Source organism: Phyllostomus hastatus, unplaced genomic scaffold (assembly GCF_019186645.2).
Source record: "Phyllostomus hastatus isolate PE091 unplaced genomic scaffold, TTU_PhHast_1.1 phas_contig_40, whole genome shotgun sequence".
Classification (NCBI taxonomy): Eukaryota; Metazoa; Chordata; class Mammalia; order Chiroptera; family Phyllostomidae; genus Phyllostomus; species Phyllostomus hastatus.
Genome location: NW_025333872.1, coordinates 41,648,992 through 41,671,704, shown reverse-complemented (window position 1 = coordinate 41,671,704; position 22,713 = coordinate 41,648,992). Strand labels below are relative to the sequence as shown.

The 22,713-nt window shown below is 45.2% G+C and overlaps 1 protein-coding gene across 1 annotated transcript in view; it reads left to right on the top strand.

The window, feature by feature from the left end:
• The window catches only part of GABRR2 (gamma-aminobutyric acid type A receptor subunit rho2), a 35,338-nt gene extending 14,797 nt beyond the window's left edge, over positions 1-20,541 (top strand). The window contains exons 3-9 of the mRNA XM_045843281.1: positions 3,338-3,405; positions 3,777-4,000; positions 4,764-4,846; positions 5,045-5,185; positions 12,585-12,737; positions 13,701-13,897; positions 17,341-20,541. Of these exons, the coding sequence (XP_045699237.1) occupies positions 3,338-3,405; positions 3,777-4,000; positions 4,764-4,846; positions 5,045-5,185; positions 12,585-12,737; positions 13,701-13,897; positions 17,341-17,652 (1,178 nt within the window). The 3' untranslated portion in view covers positions 17,653-20,541. The remainder of the gene's footprint in view (positions 1-3,337; positions 3,406-3,776; positions 4,001-4,763; positions 4,847-5,044; positions 5,186-12,584; positions 12,738-13,700; positions 13,898-17,340) is intronic.
• Positions 20,542-22,713: the final 2,172 nt, after the last annotated feature.

Sequence of the window (22,713 nt, the reverse complement as noted above, 5' to 3'; positions counted from 1 at the left end):
TGATTGGAGCATTTAGTCTATTTACCTTTAATGAATGATGTATATAGTGGTTTTAAATCTATCATCCTACCATATTCTTTTTATGTCCAACCTATTCTATATTTTTTTCTTTTTTCCCCATTGTTGCTTCCTTTTGGATTGATTATTTTTGCTTATTCTTATTTTGTCTTTTCTATTTTAGTTTTGAAATTACATATTCTTACTATTTTTCGGTCATTCTCCAGGAAACAATATGAATCACACTAATTTGCTAATTAGCTGCTTTTACTATTCTCCCAAACAGTGGCAAAGGCCTCAGAACACTTTTACTCCAGTTATACCCCTCCCTACTTAAATGTTATTTTTGTTGTGTGTTTTTGTTTTTTGAACCCCCCAATACATTACTAGCATTATTTTATGTAGTCAGTGCTCACTCAGAATTATGCGTATATTTGGCATTTTCGTTGGTCTTCATTCGCTCTTGCACATCCGGCTCTCCTTCTGGGATCACATTCCTCCTGCTGATAACACACCTTCATCCCGGGCAGGACGCTCACTGGCAAGTTCTCTCAGTTTCAGTCTGTCTGAAAATTCTATCTCACTTGTTCTTGAAGTGCCAGTGGGGAAGAATGACATGCATCTTTATTTCAAAAATGAATAAATCCCTCACATGTGCTTTCCAGGACCACATGAGGGGAAATAACTAACCGCAGAAAGGCCAGGAGCCACTCAAAGCCTGAGACTAAACGTGCGTTTCCCTTATGCTGCCTCGACTCTGTCACCTCCCTGGCCGCACGGCCTGACATCCCACCAGGGACTTCCGGTTGGCTCACGGGCTCCCTCTCTCAAAGCAGAGAAACCCGCAGTGATGTTGAGGAGCCAAGACGTGAGCACCTCGTTAGTTCAACTAGACTGTTTTCTTTGTAACCCCTGATAAGACTCAGTTCTGTTCCAGACATAAAACTGTTCACGGAAAGGGTAGAAAGATCAGTAATTGGGAAGAATTTCTCCCAAAACCAGATTGGGAAGGGCCACAAAATGGAGAGTTCAGGAGAGCCTGGGAGTGTTAGCCCTTGCTGTGGGCAGGTCAAGGCAAAGGTCAACTCCATTCGGCTGAGACCAAGGAGGGCAGGGCTGTTGGTTGGTTCTGTTCAAACTTGAGGCTCCTGAACCCACAGATTGTTCCCTGTGAACTTGACCTGAACTCCCACATGGCCATGCCTCCAGAGCACTGACACCACCCTCCCAGGCTCTATCAAATTTACCCTAGAAGGGCAGCTGGAGCTGTGGAGGGCAAGGCAGGCCCTGAGAACGGAGAGACACAGTACCAGGTATCAAGCAAGCTGATATATTTTATCTATAAAATGTCCTTTGCCAAAACCAGCTCCTGGTAAACACTGTGAGCATTATCTGGAAACCAGGCCATGGGAAGTGAGTCCAGAGAGAGAGGGTGATGGCTATATTGTTTCTTCCCTTTGGCTCCTGAAACACTGGACGTGGCTGTTCCCACAGTGGGTGAGTTGAGTAGAGCACACCTTCCAGGAGAAGCAGCACCACCAGGGCTTGAGGGCTCAAACTCTGGGCTGTTTTAACACGTCAGGCTAACCAAGGGTCCAGACTACGGGGAATCAACCAGCCCCACTTCCTCGCTGGCGCTGCTGGGAGCACAGAGCCCTGTGCGAGGGTGCAGGGGTTTGGGCAGTGGGAGAGGCCCCAGGCAGGCTGTGGGCAGACCCCCCACCTCGTGTTGCCAGGCCGCCGTCAGGAGAGAACAGCAGACTAGCAGCCCTAAGGAGGGGTGCTCCTCCCCAAACTGAGAGTGCCACTTCTGGCACCTTCCAAGCACCTCTGGAGCCTGGAATAAGAAGAGAACATGGCTGTTAGAGCAGGGATTTCTCACAGGCCCTCAGCTGAGAAACAGGAAATCAAACGGATCAGCTTACACCTTGATTTTTCAGAGAGGAGAAAAGTAAAAGTAAAAAGATAAAGTATTTCTTTATTTGTTTTATGTTGAAGAGCCCAGAAAATTCCATTCTACTGAGCTCAGCCCAAACCCCAAATCTTTAATGGTGGGATTGAAAGTATTAGCAAGCCTATGGGGGAGGTTTGGGAGGTGTCTGTGAGCCCATCCCATGCCCTGGGCCACCTCCACGAGGACTCCCTGTGCCCGAGTCTGTGCTGAAACAAGATTGAGGCTTCTGGGTCCTACTCTGTGGCAGGATCTCTGATCCTCCTTCTCTGCCCTCTGCCAAAGCCGTGGTCCTTCCCAGTCCTTCCCATTCCCAAGGACCAGACTCCCCCTGCCACCCCAAGGCTCTCCCCACTCAGGCCACTGTGTCAGGATATCCTGGTGCTGCTGCACTCCCCGCCTAAGGCTCAGGGGACCCAGGACATTGTCCTCTCTCTGGGAGAGCCAGTCCAGCTGCCACCTGACTCTCTCAGACACCTTTGTGTGCCTGTGAGTGTAACAGCATTCATTAACATGCTTTACAGACACTGGTTTTTGGTTTTTCCTATTCTAAGGTTTTAAAAAGTATTAAAATCTAAAAAAAACCACGGAAGCATAATATACATACAAAAAGTGTATACATACACTTTTTGTATACATACAAAAAGTGCACAGATTATAATTGTATAGCCCACTAAGCGAATTTACCAATGTAACCATCACTCAGACTGAGAACTAGAACAGGAACCCACAGATAAATACAGTTTTAGAAACCTTGTCACAGGCCGGATGCAACTGAGCACCGAGCTTCTGTGCTGTGTGTTTTCGTGCTTCTCTCTGCCATGTCCTGAAAGGGTTTCAAAACCTCGTACGGTGTCATCTTTCACTGCGATCTAACTGTGCACAGAGAAGATCTCATCTCCCACCATGTCAGAGGCTTCCAGAGGGCAGGACCCCAGCTCTTTGTTAGGTACTCTGCAGGTAGAGTTTGAATGACTGAATGGACCCTACCCTGGCCATGCAGACACCCCACCCCCACAGCAGACGCTCTTGGGCCTCATTTTAGGTGTCACAGGAGGTGCTTTGGAGCAACATTAGTAGCTCTAGCCTGTAGAGATGGTCCTGGGATTAGAAGGTAGCAATCCAGATCTTTGACTCATGCGACAAGCATGGATAAACATCATCTGCCTGCACCCAGGAAAGGCGCATGAGGCAGACACGGTCTCTGCCCTCGTGGAGAAAACTCAGGTACCCAACATGTCAGGAAGTAGCAAGAAAATGTTCATAGAATTGAAACCACTGCCCCACCCCTGTTCCAGTCAAGCTCCCCTGGGAAGGGGGCAGGGGCTGTCTCCCATCCTGGTGGTGGAGAGCAATGTGCCTTAACCAGCTGTCTTTGCTCTTCTGCAGGCCCTGCCATCCCCGTGGGTGTGGATGTGCAGGTGGAGAGCCTGGACAGCATCTCGGAGGTGGACATGGTATGCAGTGCCCTTGGTGGGGCAGTCCGGAGTGTGGGGGTCTCGAGGCTAAGCTTCTGTGAGAGGCAGGGGCTAGTGGGGCTGCCTCAGTACAGGCTGTGCTGGGTGGGCCAAGCCAGAGCTAAAGCAAGAATTCTGAAGCTTCATGGGTAAAAATAATTTGGGGAGTTGGTTCAGTGCAGATCCCTGGGCCCTGCCCTATGCTTTCTGATTCAGTCTCTGGGAGAAAGGCCCAGCACTTTACACTTTGAACACACTCCACAAATGATGTGAGTGGTCAGATGAACCACACTTGGAGGAGATCGGGAGGTGAGAGTTTTCAGACTGAAATTCTGTAAGGAAGGAAGCTCTCTGAGACATTTCTCCCACAGGACTTCACCATGACCCTGTACCTGCGGCACTACTGGAAGGATGAGAGGCTGTCCTTCTCCAGCACCAGCAACAAAAGCATGACCTTTGATGGCCGCCTGATAAAGAAGATCTGGGTCCCCGACATCTTCTTTGTTCACTCCAAAAGGTCATTCACCCACGACACCACCACGGATAACATCATGCTGAGGGTGTTCCCAGATGGGCATGTGCTCTACAGCATGAGGTAACTGCCCTTGGGCCTATGGTTTCTTCGCCCAGTGCCGTCCTGATAGGTGTGCTTAGCCTCTTTGGCCCTGAAGAATTTGTCCTTGTGGTTGAGTCTGTGGGCCACATGGGGTGGTACAAGCCTTCTGATGCCTATGGGAACTCTCTAAGTTGAAATGGCCACCCTGGGAGCTGGTGACTTCCCTGTTGTTAGGGATCTCGAGCCTGGGTTAGGAGACTAGATGGGCCTGAATGAATTGAGGGAGGCAATAATCTTCTAGGTAACTTCCACCCCTGAGAGTTTGTAAATGATAGTTTACTGGTAATACAGATTTCTTAAAAAGAGGTACTGTTTCTTGAATGTTGTTGCAGGTTGGCTTCTGGGCTAACTAGGATGAGTAGACAGTCTTATTCACATCTCCTTGGCCTGCTGGTACAGTTCACCCAAATTAGATGCTAATACCTTGGGTGGGGCACAGGGAGGGGGCATAATCTTCCAGGTATCTCAGGGGGAGGATGGTGGAGAGCAATGATGAGAGAAGTGTGCGGATGTGAGCCATTAGCAGCCAGCACCCTCAGTAGCTAGGATATGGGCAGAACACCATAGTATCTCCTACAGAAAGACAAAAGTTAAGGTTCTGTAACTTAGATACCTAGGTTTCCAAACTTCTGAAATAGACATGAGGAGGCAGCTGCTCTGTTTGGGTCCATATTCTCCTTACTCGGAGCAGGCGTAGAAGCCAATAACACGCTGCAGGAGCCAATGTGTGTGCATTTTCTAGGATTACGGTCACTGCCATGTGCAACATGGACTTCACCCACTTTCCCTTGGACTCCCAGACCTGTTCTTTGGAGCTGGAAAGCTGTGAGTATCAGTATGCTTAAAGACAAATCTTTGCCCTGCTCCCTCTCCAATATCTGTGCCATTTAGTAACCACGAGACTGAGTGCTGCCTGCCAATATTAAGAGCTGTTTACTCTTGGGTTGGTGCAGAATTTCCCTGTTGCCTCACCCTGCCTCAGAAGCAAAAGAGTCAAATTAACTTATTTTTGTCTCCCCAAAGATGCATATACAGATGAAGATCTGATGCTCTATTGGAAGAATGGGGACGAATCCCTGAAAACAGATGAGAAGATCTCCTTGTCTCAGTTTCTAATTCAGAAATTTCACACCACGTCCAGACTGGCCTTCTACAGCAGCACCGGTAGCTAACTTTGTGTGTGTGTGTGTTTCTTTTTAAAATTTGTTTTCAATCACAGTTTACATTCAATATTATTCTGTGTTAGTTGTCAGGTGTACAGCATAGTGGTTAGACAATCATATACTTTACAAAGTGGCCTGGTAGCTAATTTTTATGCATTCTGATTCAAATAGGAAAGAAAACAGTAGAATTTTTCTTCAGCTTTAACCTTTATCCTCCTAAGGAAAATACATTCTTCTTATTAAAATAATTCATAGTTCTCCAAAACAGAAACAGCACTTAAAAGCAGAGAGTAAAAAAGTTGCTGCCCTCTGAAATCCCACTGCCAGATGTAATCATTCCTAGCAATTTAACAAACACCCTTGCAGACATCTTACCTTGATTATGTAATTTCCTGAAAGTAGGGGTATATTTTACATGCTGATCTGTAAGCTGATTCATTTGACTTAATGATATGGACAGGTAGCTTTCCAAGGCAATGTATTTATAAATATATTTAGATCTATAGGTGCATTTTTAATGCCAGTGTAACATCTTCATGCATCCTGGGCCATGTTTGGTTTCAAGAGAATGCATTTGTCAGCTCTTCTCTAATCTCACCATTCATTCTTGTATTAATCTCTCAGGACTATCATAACTAAATACCACAAACTGGGTGCTTGCTCCTTCTGAAGGCTCTAGGGAAGACTCCTTCCTTGCCTCTTATTAGTACTAGTGGTTGCTGCATCACTCCAGTCTATGTCCCTGGTCACACACCTTCTTTCTATGTCTGTGTATCTTCACATGGTGTTGTCTTTGTGTATCTATGTCCAAATTTCCCTCTTCTCCAAAGGCATCAGTCATTGGATTATGGTCCATCTAATCCAATCTTACGGCCTCCTCTTACCTTGATTACATGTGCAAAGACCCTATTTCAAAATCAAGCCCTGATCACAGGTATTGAGAGTTAGGACTTCAACATATTTTTCTAGGGGACACAATTCAGCCTCTGCAGTAGCAGTGGGACCCTGGATGACTTCTCACTTCATTACCCTTTGTCCCAGTGCTGAGAAGCCCAGGTCCTCCCATGGAAAGATTTTGTGCTACTGTCTGCCCCTGCATGGTCACCATCTCCTCATTCACTTGCCCTCATCCACACCCCTCTGTTCACAATATCAAAAACTGGAAAAAAGCTAGTCCAGCCTAAGTTATATTGGTGGTGAGACAGCCCAAGCCTGCTTCGCTTTATGCCTAGAGTACTCAACCTCATCCCTCTCTTCTCTTTCATTCTGATATGTATTTCCACACAATTCTCTTCTCTCATCTATTCTTGGAAAGTTCAAATAAATTCTCTTTCTAAAACCATTATTAAGAGTTTCTTGGGGACTTCTGATCAAGATGGTGACATAGGCAGACATAACTCACCTCTTTGTACAACCACATCAAAGTTACAACTAAAATATAGAACAATCATCACCTAGAACCATCATAAATCAAATTGAGTGGAAGTCTGACAACTACAGAATTAAAAAAACCACATCCATCTGTTGCGCGTGGGTCACCGGCTAGCAGTGACCACGGCACACTGTGGATGGCTCGACAATACGCGAGAAAAAACACACATGCACAGAGACAAACCAGTTTCTGTGGGGAAGTAGGGACAGAATGGCCAACCCCCCTAGTGGGGAGCGTGCTGATTTACCGTCCATACCTGCTTTTATTAGGCTCATTTTGCATAATAATTCAGGCAAAGTACAGTACTCATTAGGGGAAAGTAACAAAGAACTCTGCCGGTCTATTGAGTTGGGGGGTCAAAGAGCTGTAAGGCTGAGGAACAAACTAGCTTCCTCCTAAGACCCTCCTCATTCAACTGAGAGCATTCTTAAACAAAGAAGGTTTCACAGTAATTTACATGTTCTTTCTTAGGCCTGATCACCCCGGGAAATCCGCACTTCCCAGTACCGAGCTGTATTTCCCCGTCATTGTTTCAGGCTTAGGTGGAGCACGGGAACTAAGGCCACCGAGAGATAAGGAGATTTTCTTCCGGACGCTGAGAACTCAGACTTTGTCAAAGCCGAGGAGTGAGGGTCCATCACCCCCTTTTGCTGCAGCCCCCCCCAAGTCCTTCTTTTGGGGGGCCTCCCAAAGTGATCGTGCCTGGCTTGGGTTGTTCCCCCGTGGGGAATCTTACCCGTCTTTGGCTAACCGACCAAGCTTTTTGGGGGTTCGGCAGCAGAAACAGCATTACTGCCAGGAAGATAAGCTTTTGTCTCCTTGCCGGCTCACGGTTCCAAGGGCGTTCCCTTAGCCTTAGCCTAGGCGGGGGTCTCAGTTTCTGATACCAGTCAGGGCGGTTCCCAACATCCATCCAGATTGGTAGGAGGGGTGCAGATGTGAAATGGCCTGGCCCTGCACCCTTGTGTGGTAGATAAAAATTCGGGAGGGATATCTTGGGAGTGAGGAGCTCCAGCCCCATACCAGACCCCCCAGCCCAGGGTTCCAGTGCCAGAAAGACAAGTTCCACAACTTCTGGCTGCAAAAACCAGTAGGGATTGAGTCAGTAGAAGAAACTGTCAGAGCCCAAAGCAATTCCTCTTAAAGAACCCACACACATGGACTCACATACTCAGACTCACTCTCTCTGAGCTCCAACACCAGAGTAGCAGCTTGAAAGGCACCAGTGGCACACAGGGAGAAACTGAAGTGTCTGGCATCAAGGTGAGCAGAGGCCATTGTCCCTATTCTGAACCCTCCCCCTACAAAGCCACAAAGCCACAAAGCCGGCAAGCTAGTGCCATATCTGAGACTTCATCAGCCTGGCTGACACTTTTTGCCCCACATTGGAGGTCCCCAGGGACTCTGCCCTACCCTGTTAACAGGTCTACTGAAGCTGCTTTTCCATATGAATGACTGCTCTTGGCTTATGCTTCACAACTTCCTAAATCTTCTCAAACAAGTAACAGCCAGCCCCAGGGAACTCCAGGCCCAGCACCAGCAACAGCCAGCCTAGATTCATAGTTTGGCTTCACCTGGGAATCTCCAAGCCCAGCACAAGTAGCAGCCATCTCAGATTGCTTTATAGCTCAGGCAGGGTGATCCCAGGCAAAACACAGATGGGGGTGCTGACCTTGCCCTGCACCACCCAGGAAACCCCAAAGCCTTCATGCCTAGTGGGCAGCTACAGACCATGTTAGAGCACCACTACTGTGCCCCTGCACAGCTGATCCTCCATGGGGGGCAGAGGTTGGTGGTCAGTAGTAACAGTGAGTCCTTGTAGCTGATTGGCCTGGGTAGATCCCTCCCATTGACCTGCCAATGGCAATCAAGGCAAAACTACAAGAGGAGGATGTACTCAGGCTATATGGAGGGTACACCTTGAGTACCCAGCTTGGGTGATAGAGGAAGCTGTGCCACTGGACCCTATGTGACACCTACTGCATTAGGCCATACTACCAAGACACAGAGTCAAAGCAGGTCTTCCTAACACATAGAAACAAACACAGGGATACTGCTAAAACAAGGAGACAAAGAAACATGGCCCAAATGACAGAACAGAACAAAACTCCAGAAAAAGAGCTAAACAAAATGGAGATAAGCAATCTATCAGATGGAAAGTTCAAAACACTGGTTATAAGGATGCTCAAGGAACTTTGTGAGGATCTCAACAGCATAAGAAATATCCAATCAGATATGAAGGACATTCTAATTGAAATAACAATTTATAAGGAAACAACAGTAGAGTGGATGAAGCCAAGGACCAAATCAATGATTTGGAACATAAGGAAGCCAAAAACAACCAACCAGAACAAGAAGAAAAAATAATCCCCCCAAATGAGGATAGTATAAGCAGCCTCTGGTGCAACTTCAAGAGGTCTAATGTTCCCATGATGGGGTACCAGAAGGAGAAGAGAAAGAGCAAGAAACTGGAAATCTATTTAGAAAAATAATGAAAGAAAACTTCCCTAATTTGGTGAAGGAAATAGATATGCAAGCCCAGGAAGTACAGAGAATCCCAACAAGATGGATACAAAAAGGAATACTCCCAGACTCATCATAATTAAAATGCCAAAGGTTAAAGATAAAGAGAGAATCTTAAAAGCAGCAAGAAAAATGAGTTAGTTACTTACAGGGAAGTTTCCATAAGAATGTCAGCTGATTTCTCAAAAGAAACTTTGCAGGCTAGAAAGCATTGACAAGAAATATTCAAAGTCATGAAAAGTAGGGACCTACAGCCAAAATTGTTTTACATAGCAAAGCTGTCATTGAGGATCAAAGGGCAGAAAAAGAGCATTCCAGACAAGAAAAAACTAAAGGAATTCATTATCACCAAACCATTATTATATGAAATGTTAAAGGGAGACATGTAAGAAAAAGAACATCAAAACAATGAACAATAAAATGGCAAAAATATGTATTTATCAACAATTGAATCTAAAAAACAAACTAAGCAAACAGGAAGAACAGAGACAGAATCATGGATACAGAGAGTGTTTTGATGGTTATAAGATGGGAGGGTGGGTTACAAGCCATGGAGGGAGGGTAGTTACAGAATAGCCATGGTGATGATGTAAAGTACAATATGGGAAATGGAGTAGCCAAAGAACTTATACACATGACCCATGGGCATGAACAAGTTGTGGGGATTGTCTGAAGGAGTGTGGAGCACTGGGTGGAGGAGGGTAAAGGGGGAAAAATCAGGACAATTGTAATAGCATAATCAATAAAATATAATTAAAAAAGAGTTTCTTACATAACTTTTATCATGTGCCATTGTTTTGAGCACTTTATATGAATGAACTAACTTCTACCCAACAAACCTATGATGTAGATGTTATTACCCCAAGTTTACAGATGAGAAAACTGAGATGAGGAAGAATTAAGGTTTGTTGAAGTCTCATTCATAGCTGGTAAGTGGCCAGGCAAACTGCCATAGTCACTATGTGTACTCCTCTTAGATGTTTTCTACGTAGGGATAACAAGCTTGTTTGTTGTTTGTTTTGTTCCCTGTTTGAGCCTTTCTGGAGTCCAGATTAAACTGCAACTTCTTTCTGCTCCTGTTATTTACTATGCGCCGACAAGCAGGTTTATCATCCCATCCCTCAGGGGCTATGGGCTCACCCAGGAGAGCTCTGTGTAGAACACGCAGTGTACGTTTTCAAAGCTTCTGGTTCACTCCTCGTGTTTCCAAGGCAACTCTCCCTGGTTTTCTTAGACAGAGGGAAAAGATAATGGAGCAGCCTTTCATGGAATAAAAGCAGCTTTCAGTCCTTTCAGAAAAGCCTTGTGCAAACCTAGGAAAAAAATGTGATTTGCTTCATGGGTACCAATTTAAGCTGATGAGATTGGACAAAGGCTATGGGATGAATAACTGATAAATAGTTTCTGTCATATTTAAAGAACACTTTCTGTTTATCCACTGCACTAAAAGCTCCTGCCTCACTCAAACAACCCCCAAAGCTACACACTAATCACACATCAAGCTTGTCTACACCCTACCACTGTTCCAGCCTTTTCCTATTGACCCAACCCTTCTGTTACCTGACTCAGTACTAACTTTCCAATTCAGCCAGATGGTGTTTGTCACCTCAGCAGCATTTCTCTGGTGCATTTCTGAGGTCTACCTGCATCCCAACAACCAGAAGAGTGTGTTCAACAAACAGATATCTGGGCACCATTGCAGCTACTGAGTCAGAACCTCAGGTGGTGGAGCCCAGGAATCTGCATGTTTAACATGTGATTCTTCTGCACATCAGATTTCAAAGACCACTGCTTTTAGCCAATGTGGTTCTCAAACTATGCTGCTCTGAACAGCAGCATCAGGATCACCTTGGAACTGTGGAGGTGGAGCCCAGCCATCTGTTCTAACAAGTCCTTCAGAGCTGGTGTGCACAGATTGCCAGGCCCTACCCCCCACAGTTTCTCATTGGTAGGCCCTGTGTGGGCCCCAAGAATTTGCATTTCTACCTAGCTCCCAGGGATGTTCTTGCACCTGGTCCAGAAACACCACTTTGAGAAACACTGCTCTAAGTCAACGTTTCTCATCTCTGGCTGCACCTGGGAAATCTTTTTGTTGCTGTTAGCTAGTATTTTTTTTTATCGTGGTAGGCTCTCAGTGGCTACTGCTGAAGTGAAGGGGCATCATGTAAGAGGAGTCCTGGCCTGGGTATTGGAGACATGAGCTCTGGCCTGACTTCATCTTGACTCAGGCGAGGTCTTAGAAAAGCCTCTGGGAGTCTCCTCATGTCCTGTATAAAAGGATCAGACTCAATCTAGATCTCAACGATTTACATAACACCATCATGAAGTTTGTCTCACATACCTACTATGCTGTCATGGACTCATTTTTTAAAAAAGTCAACTCCCCATTTGTAGTTTATTTTGACGAGGAAGTTTACATCACTATCATTGATGGGAAACTGGTATCATTTGCCATAAATAGAAGATGACTTTAATAATAAAGGTAATGAACACAAACACAAAAGTCCCTGCTTTTGTGTATTCTGTATTCTGTATTCTGTATTCCTGAAATCGTCTTGTTGTGAACCATTGTGTGTACCCCCAGCTCTGAGGCACAGAGCTGGACCATCTCTGAGTTCTGTTGTTTTCCAGTAAGACAGGGCTGAGATGGGAGCGGGGTGGGGTGTGCACACAGCTTCAGTTCACTGTACACATTTACACTGTTCTTAACACCATCTTGGTCCCAGTGGTTGGGTAATAATATTGTGGATCATTTGAAACCTTAACATTTCTATCCTTTTTTTAAACAACCATTAATCAGTGATTCTCTAGTTGCCTGAATGAAATAGATAATGTCTATATCCTCATTTTTTTTCCTGAGGAATGAGCACGTGGTAAGTGACTTGCGTAAGACCAGTGGAGTGACTTCTACATGGCGGATGGAGTGTCAGAAGAAGAAATGATGTCAGACTTCAGAGTCATGTGAATGGCCTATTTCTTCTTGTGATGAATGTGGAGATTGACAGAGCTGACCAGTCTCACAATAAGGACAGTGACAAGGGCCCAGTTCTCCTGGCTCCTGCCTCAGTGGTATTGGCTTCAAAAAAATAGGTCCAGTCACTCAGGAAATGTGGGTGTGGCTTGCAAAAAAAACACAAAAACAAACAAACCAAACAACTTAGCCTAGACCTCAATTTATTTCTACCTTTTCCCAAAATGCTGTGAAGAGATGTTAGATAATACTGAATAAAACAGTAAATGTACTAAGTACTGGCAAGATATTTATTCACAGGAGAGAGGTTTTAGATTTTAGAAAGGAAGTAGATTACATGAGGCCAATTGATCATTCGTGTTTAACTTTCTGCTGAAGAGGAGACCAATGTCAGGGAAAGCAGGGCTCGTGGGGTAGCAGTTTGCTGCTGCCTTTCAGGTGGAAACTCACTGGCTTCTTCCTTGTGTCCCCCAGGCTGGTACAACCGTCTGTACATTAACTTCACGTTGCGTCGTCACATCTTCTTCTTCTTGCTCCAAACTTATTTCCCTGCCACCCTGATGGTCATGCTGTCTTGGGTGTCCTTCTGGATTGACCGCAGAGCTGTGCCTGCCCGAGTTTCACTGGGTAAAAGCATTTGATAAGGTGTGGTAGGGTGGCTTGTTTTTCTTTTTTTTTAACTGACCTCTGTGTAAAGAAAAAGTAAAACCATTATTCAGAGTTCTTAAGGAACAGACATTCCCCCTGTTTCTTGTTTTCACCACTCCCACACTACCCTCAGTTTCCTGGGCTACATTAAGAAGACAATTGGGAGCTAAAATGACATCAACTCTATTTGAACCATCTCACAAAGATAGAGCCTATTTGGGGTATAGACCACCACTCCCGTCAGTGTTAGAGCTCAGTACTTTGATGTATAAGACAATTTTACAAATGCCAAAAACTTACTCTGTAAATGTAAAACCGTGTTTGTTGGCCTTGTTTAGACAGACTAAGAGTTTGGAGGTAGGGCCCATGTTACGTGATTTCTGGGAAGGAAAGGGCTGTACTCCCTGGTGACTTGTGGTTTTAGTCCTTTGCGGACACTGAATCCAGAGTGAACGTTTACAATTAATTATTGTAAATTTGGACAAAATCGTTTTGGGCCCTGAGAAATGTGAGGGTTTGACCAGCAGGTCAGTGTGAAGGGAGCTAGCATGAGAGATGTTCAGGAATCTCCACAGTCTTCGTGGACTTGGAAATGTGGATTAGATGAGGGAGAGTGTGCTCATGCCGCCAGCAGAGCCCTTCAGTCTGTGTTGATCCCACACTTGAACAGGTCCTTTTGGAAGCCCTGCTGCTCTTGTCAGCCACTGCCTAGAAACCCGGTGTCCCAAGTGCTTACAGTGAAAGGGGGCAAGCAGCCGGCCGGCTGGGAGTGCTGTCTGGCTGCTTGTGGGGCAGACCCTTGCACCTCTGCAAGGTGGAAACACGTCTGGGGATTTCTTGTTTGATTCAAGAGATGGCGGACGTAACGTGGTAACGTAGTGAAATGCGGAGGAGGCAGTTGTGCACCCCGCCAGCGGCTGAACTAAAAGCTGGGTGTTGCAGGTATCAACACGGTGCTGACCATGTCCACCATCATCACGGGCGTGAACGCCTCCATGCCCCGCGTCTCCTACATCAAGGCCGTGGACATCTACCTCTGGGTCAGCTTTGTGTTCGTGTTCCTCTCAGTGCTGGAGTACGCAGCCGTCAACTACCTGACCACCGTGCAGGAGCGGCAGGAACGGAAGCTGCGGGAGAAGGTGAGAGAAGTTTCCTTTATTTCCTTGACTGAGTCCAGGCCGCTAGGAGGACGAGAATGGGGTGAAAGGGGGCTGTGTGTAGAAAAGGGAGAAGTTTGTGCAAACAGAGAGTGATCCATTTTAGAGCAGGTTCTAACGTCTTCCATAAAGGATCCCATAAGGCAGAAAGTCTTTGGACAAAGACTAGGGTCAGAAAGACTTGGGTTCTTAGGCCTAACTCTGCCATTTATGCTGGGCCTCAGTTTTCCCATCTGTAAAAATGCATAAAAGAATCTTCACCCCACCTTCCTTCCAGAGTTATTGTAAGGGTCACATAAAATAAAGTACCACATTTTTTGGACTATAAGACTCACCCCCCCCCTCCAATTTGGGAGCAATAATGGTTGCTAATGCTACTTTGAGTTCTGTTTATAGTTACATTGGTAAAATATTATGTTATTTATGTTATTAAATATTTTATCACATTTTTTGCTTCAAATTTTTTTTCCCTATTTTCCTCCTCTAAAACCTGGGTGCTTCATATGGTCTGAAAAATACAGTGTGTCAAAGTTGTTCTGAAACTGTAGGGCTCTAGACACACATAAGTATTACTATTATTATTGAACATGCCTAGAGAAAATGCCTTCATATCCTATGGCCAGATAAGGCAAGAGTTCTGGAATAAAAAGCTTCTTTATTTATCAGTGATTGGGCTTGGTAAAAACTCAGCCACATATGACCTTAGTCTTTAGGGTCATTGGAAATACTATGCTATCTATACTGTACTGCACCGTAATGTACTAAGCTACACCGTATTATGAGATAGAATGCAAACAGGGGGTCGAAGGCAATGTGCACGGGCCTTGACACAGGGAGGGTCAGTCTGTCCTATTCATATCTAGATTGTGATTAGTCACAGTAAAAAATAAAATGCCAACTCATTACCAAACCATTGCTAGTTGTTGAACTAATCAAAATGGACATTCACCTAAGAGGTGTAGCGATCAGAGGACATGCAAGTCCCGCATTTGTGCCCACCCAGGTGGCTGGTAGCTCCTTGGGGTGGGGAATTTTAAATTTTAGGAAAAGAGGATGTGTTGGCTTTTCAAAAAGTCTTTCGATTGTCACGTTACACCTGTTAAAAATTTCCACATTGTCTCCAAGTGTGCTAGATTGTTTAAACATTTATATTTAAAATTCTATGCAAACCTTTTTCACTTCAGCATTTGAATATTTGTTCAGATTAATAATAATCTATATATTGATCATTATCAAATGACTTTGGGTTATATGTAAACAGTTTTGAGTTATAATCTGTTAGACTTCCCTGTACAGAGCTGTTCAAAAACATAACAAAGACTTCATCTGACAAATATGGGCTTACTAACTGTTAACTGCAAATGTAACTTGTACTTAGGCAGTTCATTAACCTGTTACCATGAGTTGGGGCCTGGCCTTTGCCAGTGATGGTATGACACTGACTAAAGAGAAATGGGAAATCCACATGTGGGAAGATAGTCGGGCCCCAAGCCCAGCTGCTTGTCTGTGAGAACAGGCACCCAGGAGGTGAGAGCCCTCCCCCGCTGCTGGGACACAAGCCATTTAAAGGCAGAGAAGCTGCAGTTGCTGGTGAACGGATAATGGCGGGAAAGCACAAAATTTCTCTCCTGCTGCCCCACAGAGAAACCACAGCTGTGAAAATGGTCCCCAGGGAAGTGCAGGTTCCCAAACTAGGAGCCAAGGAGCACCTGGCCTGGAGTCAACTCCCAATGCTAAAAATGAAGATTCTGGGGCCGCATCCCAGACTACTGAGTCAGAGTCTCTGGGGATGGCATCCTGGAATCTGCATTATTAATAAGCTCCCAGGTGATTCTGATATTCCCTGAAGTCCACTCTCTACTCTGCAAAAGGCAAAGCTGACTGGAGCCTGCTAGGCTCACCCTGCTTCAAATGGGGGACCCACGCTGCTTTGGGTTAAAGCTGGGGGTGGGGGGTGGGGTGGTCTGCCTCCATTGCCGGAGCTCAGCCCTGTTCAACATGCCAGGAGCTGCTTACTTTCTCTTAGGAACATAATCTTTGACATTTCCTGATTCTAACTGAAAATCTTTGGAGAAAATGTGTTTCCATTTTAGCAGAATGAATTTATGTTTAGAGAAAGGAAAAGAAGTGAAGGCCTGTGCCTTTAACAACAATGACAACAACAAAAGGCTCCAGTGACAACATGTCACAATTTAACCAAAGTTTGGGTATGATTATATCTAAATTCAAATAATTGAATAGACAACCTCTTATTGACCTTTTATCCCTAAGTCCATGAGTAAGTCTATTCTAGGAATGTGTTAATGTGCTACCTAGTTATTGGGCTGATGGGATGAGACATAGGAAACAATAATGAAACTGTCATGCCTGATTAAAAATTAGGCCCCAAATCACAAAAGGTTTCTTCAAGTGTAAGAATACTTCAAGTAATTATAATTTCCCTTAAAATCATCCATTTTTGCATTCTTTTGTGATATCTATTTGAATATTTCAAGATTCATAACAATAGGGGGCAGGTTGTGAAACGTCATTATCTCACTTTCCCAAATGGAAAAGCAGGGGCCTCTGAGGGCTGAGAGCCAGGTCAGAAACATGCACGGCAGCTGGCTGGGAGGAACACACCCTCGGCCCGCTGGCTGTGCCAGGCAGGCCGTATGCCTTTGGCCAGCGCAACCAGCGCAACCAGCGCAGTGCCAGCCGGAAGCCTTCCTTTGCTCACTCAGATTGTGGGGGAAGTTAAGTGAAATCATTTCCTCCCCTCCAACTTATAATTCATAAACATTTTCAAACTTGCAGAAACAGTTTAACAAAATAGGATAATATACACCATATGCCTGCACTGATACCCAATGTCATTGACATTTTGCCATCTCTGTGTGATCTCTCTCTGTAAACATAGCCCTGCTGGTGTAGTGGAACCATTTAAAACACACTGCAGGCATCATGACCCTTTACCCTTACATGTCACTCTTTAGAGGAAGAACAGTCTCCCAGCGCAAAGAGGTGGAGTCCCATGACTGGAATAAGAATGTATAGGTTTAAAGTCCTGACTCTGAGACTAGCTTGTGATCTCAGGAGAATTGTATAGCCTCTCTGAGTCTTAGTTTTGGCCTCTGCAATTGTGGGCATTTGGACTAAGTCAGTGGTTCTAGACCCTGGCTACACAGTAAAATCACGTGGGTGGACTTTAAGTTAGTCTAGAGTGGATCATGGGTGTGGCCATTTTAAGAGTTTCCCCAGTGACTCTAATATGCAGCCAGAGTAGCGAATACCTAGGCTAAGTGATCTCTGGGGATCCTTCTAGCTTTGCCTTTCTGTGGTTCTCAGTAGCCCTGAGGCTTTGTTCTAGGCCCAGGCCACCTCCTCTGCCCCTCTCACAAGGCCTGACCATGCCTGACACCTTCCCTTGTGCTTGCCGCCCACAGTTCCCGTGTACGTGTGGAATGCTTCACTCAAGAACCATGATGCTGGATGGAAGCTACAGTGAGTCTGAGGCCAACAGCTTGGCTGGGTACCCGAGAAGCCACATTCTGACAGAAGAAGAAAGGCAAGACAAAATAGTGGTCCACCTGGCCCTGAGCAGTGAATCTAATTCCTCCAGGAAGAAGGACCTTCTGAAGGGTCAGATGGGTCTTCGCCTCTTCCAGAACACCCATGCCATTGACAAATACTCCAGGGTGATATTCCCTGCCTCCTACATATTTTTCAACTTAATTTATTGGTCAGTGCTTTCCTAGGGGCTCCAAGGCTATGCCTGGGAAAGGGCCTACACATTGTGGGGCCTGGCCAGCCACCAGCACATGGACCTGCTGACCACGCCCCCCTCAGCAGGCAGAGCAGCATCCCCTGGACTCCTATGAGCAGTGTCCCTGACCTCATGGGTTTGCCCCTCATTCATGCTGTGAGCTTCCCTACTTCATGTCTTTCTGGGATTGTCTTCTCCTGTCCTTGTGTGTGAACAGCTCATGAGAGCCACCTCCTATAGGAAAAGATTCAAATGCCTTCCACATGTTCTGAGACCCCTATGAGGCCTAGGACTGAGTTGTGAAGGAAAGGGAGAAATGAATGGCAAGCTTAGGGGTAATCTGGATAGGAGACAGGAAATTAGGATAAAAAATAGGAATAAGACATCTATAAACACATACAACTAGATTAAGTGCCTACCCAAGAAGGAAAAAGGCTTAGATTCAGACAGGAAATCATTTGGCCTGGGTGAGTCTGGCAATTGGCATGATCTTGCAATATTATGGGACATTCACCCAAGCACTCCCCACTTATTAACGATGGAGTGCCAGGTGCTGTGGAAATGATCAGACAGACGTTCTCTTTTCACGGAGAACTCCTCTAAGCCTGTGCTCATTCTACATCTAGCAGAAAGCTCTTCAGCTCTCCTCCCGCCCTTGACCCCTAGGTACCCCAAACGCCCATCCTGTTTGCTGGTGCTTTTCCTGCTAGGTCTGTCTACAAAAGCATTTCCTGTCTCCTGTGAGGCCCTCAAGAAGCCAGCCATTGCCCTCTCTTGGAATCTCCATGTAGGATAAGCCTAGCGCTGGGGAGGGACAGGGACACAAGAATTAGTGCCAACAGAACTTGGTCAGGGTGGAAGGAGGCATGGGTCTGCTGCGGAAATTTATTTCACATGTCATCTTACCTCCCTCTCTACTCTTCTTCCCCAGCAGGTGTCCTGAATAATCCCTGTGCCCACGCCCCGCCCCCACCCTGATACCTGCCAGCTGTACCAATCAGAGCACCCCACACCCTAGAGTAATTTCTTCCTTACTTCCACAAGCTAGTGACTCTTTCCTCTAATGCAGCTAAACTCAGATTAGGAAAGCAGTCTGATTTATTGACTCTACAGTATATTGTGAATGACTGTTCTCCTTAACTCTGTTTTAGGTGTTTGCTAGTCAATGTATTAGAATCTTTAATTAGTAGATTCTAATGGTCCCAGATATGGTTTTGAGAACCGGACATTTTCTTTAAATCCCAGCACTCGGAATTAGAAGGCTGTTCTAGGACAAACAGTCTTCTAAATCAGTAAGGTTTCATGCTTACTGAAGGAAGTTCTGCTCTTTTCCCCACTGGCCCTATCACCTTGCTGCTTGGAGTCTGGGTGTCTGGTGCTTTGGTCAAGAGCAGATAAATGGTGGCCCTGGCCAGGTAGCTCAGTTGGTTGGAGTGTTGTCCTGATGCACTAAGGTTGCAGGTTTGATCTCCAGTCATGGCACGGGCAAGAATCAACTAATGATTATATGAATAAGTAGAACAACAAATCACTGTTTCTCTCTAAAATAAATTTTTTAAAAAAGAGTAGACAAATAGTATAGCCAAAGAGAGCATAAGCCTGCCTTAAATCAGGTACGTGCCGGCCTGTGGAATCTGCTCCACAGCCCATGCCTCCCAGGGGCAGGATCCTCAGTTCCTGAGGAATGGAGCACACAGGGACACCAGAGCCTCCAGAAGTTTCAACTCAGGGGCCGGGTAGCTACCTGATCCTCTCACGCCCTCAGCATGACTGACCGCACAGTTGCTCTCTGCATCCCTACTTCTCTCCTCCTTCCCCGGGGACAGGCCCTCTCCCACTCCTCTGTTCCCATGTACACTCCTCGTGTGACCCTGGTCCCAGACACTTGCTTCACTACTCCATCGCTTATGGTGAAGACCCAGCTCATCATCTCTAGTTACCAGCCCTCATCTGAGCTATGGCCTCCAGCTCACTGGTCCAGAGGGTGTGTAATTCAAGAAGCTTAACCCTCAGTGTGATGGACTACTGGAAACAATGTGAATTAGATTACCTTGGGCAACTACAAGTTCAAGAAGTCCCCAAGACCACTCTCAGGTTTAATAATTTTCTAGGAGTTTAAGGATTTGGAGAAAAAGAAATGTACATGCTAGATGTACATGTAGAAAAGGATACACTAGACCTATGCTATCCAATATAGCAGCCACTAGTCATGTATCTATTTAAATTTAAATGAAAGTTAAATAAAATAAAAAGTTTAGTCTCTCAGTTGCACTAGTCACATTTCAAGTGCTCTGCTCAATAGCCACAAATGGCTAGGGGCTGCTGTATTGTACAGTGCAGATCGATAGAACATTCCCTCAATCATAGGAAGTACTATTCATGCTTCTTTAGATGAAGGATTCAGCCTGAGAAGAGGCAGGAAAGTTTGGGATCCCAGAGTATAGGGATGGTGGAGCAGGTCACTTGCTTTGGCTGGATCCCAGGCTATGGGAAGAGGAAGTGAGAGACAAGAGACACCCCCATCTTTCTAAAACACTAGAGGTCAAGGCAGGTGGCCCATGCCAGTGCTAGTGAGGACAGCTTCCCCTTCATGGAATTGCCTGGCCCAAGGCCACTGGATTTCCCAGCCTCGTGGACAAATGAAGAGTGAAAGTGTGTAAACAAGGATAATTCGGAGGGACAGGCATCTGAATTGGCTGAGAAACCCTTGCTCTCTAGAGACTCAATACTAAGTCACAATACTGCTCAAAGAATGGTAATTATATTGTAATTAAATATATCATATTACTTTGTTGTCTTATTTAATTTTAACACTGCTCTGACTACATTGGCTTCAAAAATCGAGGCTCATATAACATGGTAGTCTGTTCACACTTTAAAAAAATAAAGATGTATTTTTAACTAGCTCATGTGTTTAATTGGAGTCAATTCTGTAGCAGACATATAGGACCACAAGTGGCATTTTATCATGTGGGACCACGATGGAATGACACCGTTGTGTTAGCATTGCCTTACTGCAGAGCAATGGTCTGACTGCGTGGGAACAGTGGAAGGTTAAAGGAGGGAAAGAGGAGACAGCAGTAGGAGTAGGAATTAGGAACTAAGGAAATGTTGAGAACACTTCATCCTGAGGCAGGAAGACAGAGGAATAAATATAATTTTTTTTCAGGGATGCTTGAATGGTACTTCATTTCACTGAATCTAAGACACCATCAAATGTGAGTAAGATGAACCCATACTTTATATACCACTCACTTTTCTTTAAGAAACATTTCTAATTAAATTATAGCATGCCAGTGATTATAAGATGAACCCTGATTTCACCAGTATTGAATTGTGAAAACTATGCATGTTAGAATAAAAGCAATACATACTATACAAAAGCTGGCAGTCAAGCATACTTCTTTGACACCAAGGAGGCAACGTTTATTACACACCTGTCTTCAAAGCTTTGTGCCTGAGTGGGGGGGTGGGGGTTGTGGCAGGTAAAGATATTAATGGAAAATACCTGTCAGTCATTCACAAGCTTACACTGTAGCAGGCGTAGTTCGAAAAAGGGAGAGCTCACAGAACTTGAGGAGTAAATGCCGACTGTGTTAAATCTTGAGTAATGGATAGATGTAATTTCAACTAGTAGAAAAGGAGGGAGCGTGGTGATTGTGGGCGAGGGGAAGGGGGTTGATGGAAGAGCGAAGGGGGATAAATGATGGTGGAAAAATTAAGTAAATAAAAAAAATAACAGAAGGGGAAGGAATGATAACATGGCAGAAGGAAAGCTCAGGTGTGTTCAGGGGACTGAACAGATACCCTATTAAATGTACAAAAGTCTCGGGTTCTCACCCTTCTGGTTCCATGGCCTTGGCTTGAAGCGTTCTTGTAGGTCTGTTCCACTTAGAATAAACCTGGGGAAGAGATCTGACTGGTCTGGTCTGGGCCATGTGTGTCAAAGATAACCAAAGCTCTGTGCTGTGTGTACGTTTAGAAAGTGTGGTCTCTTAAAAAATGCTTTAATTCGGTTTGATCTTTTTGTAACCATCTGTAGAAGGGAGACTGAATTAGAAAAATGGAAAGAAGCTTAGTTTGAGGGAACAAATGAGGCAAGAAAATCATGATAATAATAGTGGAGGAAGTTCGTGGTGTGGGTTCGGTTACGTGCGAGAGCCACAGCCTGTGCACTGACATAATGGACTGAGAAGCCAGGGGCAACAGCTACTCCCTACACGGGGTGAGGAGCTGGGGTCTGGCAAGCAAGAGATGTCCAATAAAATGTTATAAATGATGGTTTAAAGTTATAAATGATATGTTTAAAGTGTGGGGAAAGAAGGGCTGATCAGAGAAATAGGAGAACCAGGAGACTGTTGTGTCATGGAAGCTGGTAGAAAGGAGACTCTTGTATGAAGGGAGATAGGCCTGGGGCAAATGATGACCATAAAAACTGAGAAGGGTAGCACTGGCTGGGTAGCTCAGTTGGTTGGAGCATTGTCTCATAAACCAAAATGTTGAGGATCCGATTCCTGGTCAAGGAACATGCCTAGGTTGAGGGTTCCATCCCTGGTCAGAGCACTTATGGGAAGCAATCAGGTGATGTCTCTCTCTCTCTCAAATCAATAAAACCTATCCTTGGGCGAGCCCTGGCTGGTGTGGCTCAGTTGGTTGGGCGTCATCCTGCAAACCAAAAGGTTGAGGGTTCGATTCACAGTCAGGGGACATGCCTGGATTGCAGGTTTGGTCCCTAGTCCAGGCATGTTCGAGAGGCAACAGATCAATGTTTCTCTCCTTCTCTTTCTCCCTCCCTTCCCTTCTCTCTGGAATCAATAAAAGAAAAATTATTTTTTAAAAATTGAGAAGGGTTTTAGAGACTGTGAACAGATGTGGTAAGATGGAGACCAGAGGCCAGGGAGGGTTAAATGCACAAGTAGGCAGCTCTCCTTGGTAAAGAAGAGGAACCCTGCTCTCAACCACAAGTGATTTAGTGAGGTACAAGGAAAGCTGTCCAGAGGATTACTGCTATTTATCATGGAAAGGCTCTTGTTTTCTTGGTGGATTTAAAAAT